Consider the following 4682-nt stretch of genomic DNA (forward strand, 5'->3'; position numbering starts at 1 on the left):
CAGCCACCCCGTATGATTTTCCATTCATTCGTATCGTATCACAGTCCATGCTAGGTAGGGCTAGGGATTGCCCCGAAATTCCCTCAGGATTCCTGCTCGTTTTCTAGCTCGTCGCATGATTGCCATGGCACCAAACAGGCCAAGCACCTTCACCGGAAGAACGTGCTACTCTCAGTCGTCTGTGAATTTTTTTCCGATAAATGACACTTTTATTATCTTAAATTGTAGCAGCAAGCCGATACAAAACATTATGAATAACACCCGGCCTCTGCATAACTAAAATGCACACAGTCAAACAACGCAAGTCTGACCAAAGAAAATGTAGTAAAACCGACAAATCGGAAACGGTAGAGTCCTGTCGAAAGCGGGGGTGAATCGTCTGTGATGGATGGATGATGGAATGGAAGGAGAGGCGAGGCGAGGGAGTGAGCTGAATGTGGCACGACAATAGAGAATTCATTGCTGTGCGCACCACCAACAACAGCCCTCCATTATTCACTCGGCTCTGAATGAATGAATGAGGAGGATGGAATCAAAACCTGACAGATAGGCGCCAACCAACGCTGCAACAAGGACACCGACTGCACCCGCAGCGACAGCAGAAACAGATCTTTGGAGGTGTTCCGTTCCAATTATCATCATCGCAACAGCAAGAAATAATGAGATGAAAAGTCCGTCCACAGCGATCGATCGCCCCCCACTCGTCAACAACTGCGCAACAGTGGCATCCAGTACCGACAGTCACCATGGATGGCCATGGACATGGACATGGACACAACTCCAAGCTTTGACTTATTTCCCAATCTCAACCCAACTGAACACATTACATTTTACATTCCCCTAGCTTTTGACCGACTGTTTGGTTCCCAGAGTATGCACACCAAAGAATTTGTAGCAGTATCAGACATTTTGATGATGACGGACGCAGAAGAAGAAGAAGAAGAAGAAGAAGACGAAAAAGAGGAAAAAACTTTGGACACCTCTCTCTGACATGATGATGAACTAGGACTTGGCGGCAGTATGATGAGCTAATCAGGACATGGATGATGATCCGATTCAATCATCGTCTCGCCGAGCAATTCTTGGCGCGCGCGAGGGAATATGTTTGCATTTTGATTCTCTGGTCCGGATTGCGGTGGTGGTGGTGATCCGGGCTAGAGCATCCAGTCGAGCCGGTTGGTGGGCGGCGGGGGCGCGCCGGCGGAGGACGCGGTGGAGCTGTCGGTGGTGGTGGTGGAGGAGGAGGACGAAGTGGTTGGTAGCGACGACAGCAGGTCGAACATCTCCCACCGCGTCGTCTGCGCCGGGGCCTGCGCCTGCGGAGGAGCTGTCGGGTGTCGTTGCCGCTGCGACTGCGGCGGCTGCTGCTGCCTCGCCGGCGCTGGCTGTGGCGGCTGCTTCTTCGCGGCGGCGGGCTTGCTCGCGATGGTGGCGTTCTTGGCCATGACCGCGTCGAGCGTCTCCACGTACTTCTGCACCCGCTTCACCTGCACGCGCCTCTGCGCCTTCACGTCGCCGCCGGCGACCACCGCGTCCAGCTTGAGCAGCTCGTTCATCAGCAGCTCCGTCACCGTCGCCACGTCCTTCTCCGCAACCTTCTCCCCCTTGCGCACCGACGCCTCCAGCGCCGACACCTGCCCACCAAAATTAACCACGGGTCAACTCCTCTGCTCTCATGCTCTGTTCCCAACCCCTCCCGGCTCGGAAAAACACGGGGCGGACAATGCGCGTACCTTGGGCGCGATCTTGTCGACCTCGGCGGCGACGGCGGCGACGGCGCCGGCGGCCTTGCGGAGGCTGCCCAGGCGGAGCTCCTCGAGCAGGCGCCGCGCGCGGGCCTCGGGGTCGTCGACCACGGCGACCTTGGAGCGGTCCCTGACCCCCGCCATGTCGAGGAACGCCTTGGGGTCCTGCTCCTTGCCCTTGTACAGCGTGCGCAGGTCCTCCGGGTGCGCGCCGGCGCGCTCCGCCACCCGCCTCCGCAGGTCCCCGAACGTGGCCTCCGCGCTGACGTAGATCTCGTGGGTCTTGCCGGCGAGCCTGGCCTTGACCCGGATGGTGGGCACCGGCTTGACGCTCTCCGGCGCCGGCTCGTCCTCCTCGGGCCCCCGCTTCTGCACCAGCATCCCGCCCGGCCGCACCTCCCACACCTCCTCCGCCGACACCTTCCCCGTCCCCACCGCCACCGCCGGCGCCTTCTTCCCCTCCTCCACCGGCACCACGGGGGGAGGCGGAGGCGGGGCGCCCTTCCTCCTCATGGTCAGCGACCCCAGCTCCACAGTCGCCGCGCCCTTCCTCACCCCCAGCATGGTGACCGCCGCCGCCCGCCGAATTGGCGCGCTTTGCAGCTGTAAGTAAATTAAATGTGGCTACCACGAGGCCGGCAAGCGCGCAACAGTGGCGGGAAACAGCTCCAAAGCGGCAAGCCTCCGCCGGCGCGCGAGGCAATGGCGGATCGGTGAAGAAGAAGATGGATGGAATGGAGGGACGGACGGACGGCGAGGAGGGAGGGAGTGTATTTAGCGGGAGCTTAAGCGCAACGGACAAGGGGAATATATACGCGGATTACAGTATCGCCCACTTGCCACATGGCGAACACATTATCATCAAAACCGAAATCAGAAGAGCCTAAATTATTGTCTGATGCCACAACTAAAAACTAATCAAATCACCATGGCAGAATTACACATTGTATTTCAACTTTTGGTTTGTTGCCGTGCGACTGTGGAAGGAAGCTCGCCCGAAGACGCACACACACTGCTGCTTGTAGGTGTGGGTGTGGGTGGCAATGGCGCCATCAGAGATGACAAATTAGCGGCAACATTTTCTCGCTTTATCATTCTTGTTCTTATTCGTGTCTGCACTGTCTGACCGACAATTCCTGTTGGCTTACAATAATTTCTTAAAAATTAAGGGGCGTTTTCCGATTGGTTAGACGGTGGCGACGGATGTGGATCCTAGCCTGACATAACGTCTCAACCATCGCGCATTATACATTTCTACTTAGAATTATTGTGAGTTGTTAATCAGGAGGAAGAAGCGATGTAACGACCGCATTTAAAACAGTTGCGACCACTACAACTAAGCAGCTGTGCAGTGTGGTGTGGTGTGGTTAAGCGGGTGATCACATGCGGACGGGATTAAGAATGATGACGGGAACCATATGCCCGCCGAGGCATACGCATATGGATCAACGGATGGGAATACTCACTCACTGCTTAATCATTTGGGTGTTGGTTAGCTTAGCTGCATCATGCAGCCACTTGGTAGAACAAAATTGCTGTGCTGTGCTCTGTTGACTTGACTTGTCAAGCGCAGGAAGGGTTGATGATTATTTAATGTAATCATGCATGCATGTTGTTGGGCCAATTGTGCATATACTAGTACAACTCGTCAGTCTTCAACATCTTGAGAACTCAAGATTTTTTTTTACTGCCCTGTTGTCGTAGCAGAATGTAACGGTACTAATGGACTTGTACATTTGTGATGGTGCATAACTGGGAGTTGGACACCGATTATTTGCAGCGGCGGCGCCAGGATGGTGTTTTTTCAGCGCGATTTTAATTTGGACAATCATGTACGTACAATTTGGTGCAATCCACAGAGAGGACTCGTGAAGCAGGAGTGACAAAGAGGAGCGGTGAAGATGGTGCTTTCAGATGAGAAAAGAAGAAGAAGAATGTTGATTTTTCCTAAACAATAATCCTGGAGGCTGGAGCCATAGGCGCCGGTACGCAGTCTGCGTCGGGAGAAGAAACAGCTTAACTCTGCTCCTGGTTCTGTAATCTGTACTGGTACCCGTTTTCCCGTAGTATTATCGTTAGTTAATTAAGCAGAAAAGGAAAAGAAACAGCATTCCTGGGAGCAGGAGATGCATCTGGGATCTCACGACAAGAAAGGAAGCAAGCAAGCAAGCAAGCAAAATAATGGTGTCTCAATTTGTAGCACGTATGGCCATTAATCCGCAATGATAGAGCGAGCGAGCGAGCATGATGATGATGAACACTGCACAGGGAAAGCAAACAGTGCTCCGGCGATCGGCCGGATCCGATCAGAAAGCATCGATCCTAGCTACTACCTGGTCGTCATCTCATCATCGGCTTCCCTCCCTCCAATGCTGGCCTGCCGCCGTTCTAACAGTAGTAGTACAATACAACACAGTGCGTACCAGCGCTGTGCGTCTGAAGACGAGTGTTCATCTGACAGATTATGGCAGTTTTTGGCAGATTTCGTGCGTTCCAGCAGGCCCTAATAAGCTACTAAAGAGCAAGAGGGATTAAATGCGGTAGCTGCAGTGGTCGCCAGCGTCTGGACCGGAAAGCCATTGGAGGCTGCTAATTGAGAATTAAGAAGAGGAAATTCCAAAGGAAAAAACAACATGCTGTCTGTCAGGAAAGCAGAGGCACAAGCTGCCGGGGTGTGAGCTCGACTGTAAAGCTCCCTCCACCGACAGTCGGGGGAAGAGAGGGGAGGGAGTGTGGCGCGGTCTCCACGGGCCACGGCCACGTCGGCGGCGGCCCACCACGGCTTCCTTCCTTCCTTTGCCGCGAGTTGACCTGGCCCCGGAGAGGAGAGGAAAGAGACGCCCTACTCAACCTACCTGTATCGGCCGGCCGGTCGCGGAGTAGGAGGAGCCGAACCGGCCACACGTTTTTAATTTTTTTTTGCATGGTAATACGTGT

General features: G+C 54.4%; 1 protein-coding gene across 1 annotated transcript; it reads right to left on the reverse strand.

The window, feature by feature from the left end:
* Positions 1-769: 769 nt before the first annotated feature.
* On the reverse strand, positions 770-2769 carry LOC123088305 (BAG family molecular chaperone regulator 3). The gene is made up of 2 exons (XM_044510499.1): positions 1734-2769; positions 770-1634 (listed from the first exon to the last, which is right to left on the reverse strand). Exons 1-2 carry the CDS (start codon positions 2307-2309, stop codon positions 1155-1157), a joined length of 1056 nt encoding a protein of 351 aa, XP_044366434.1. The 5' UTR covers positions 2310-2769; the 3' UTR covers positions 770-1154.
* Positions 2770-4682: the final 1913 nt, after the last annotated feature.

The sequence above is a fragment of the Triticum aestivum genome, chromosome 4A (genome assembly GCF_018294505.1).
Source record: "Triticum aestivum cultivar Chinese Spring chromosome 4A, IWGSC CS RefSeq v2.1, whole genome shotgun sequence".
Taxonomy (NCBI): Eukaryota; Viridiplantae; Streptophyta; class Magnoliopsida; order Poales; family Poaceae; genus Triticum; species Triticum aestivum.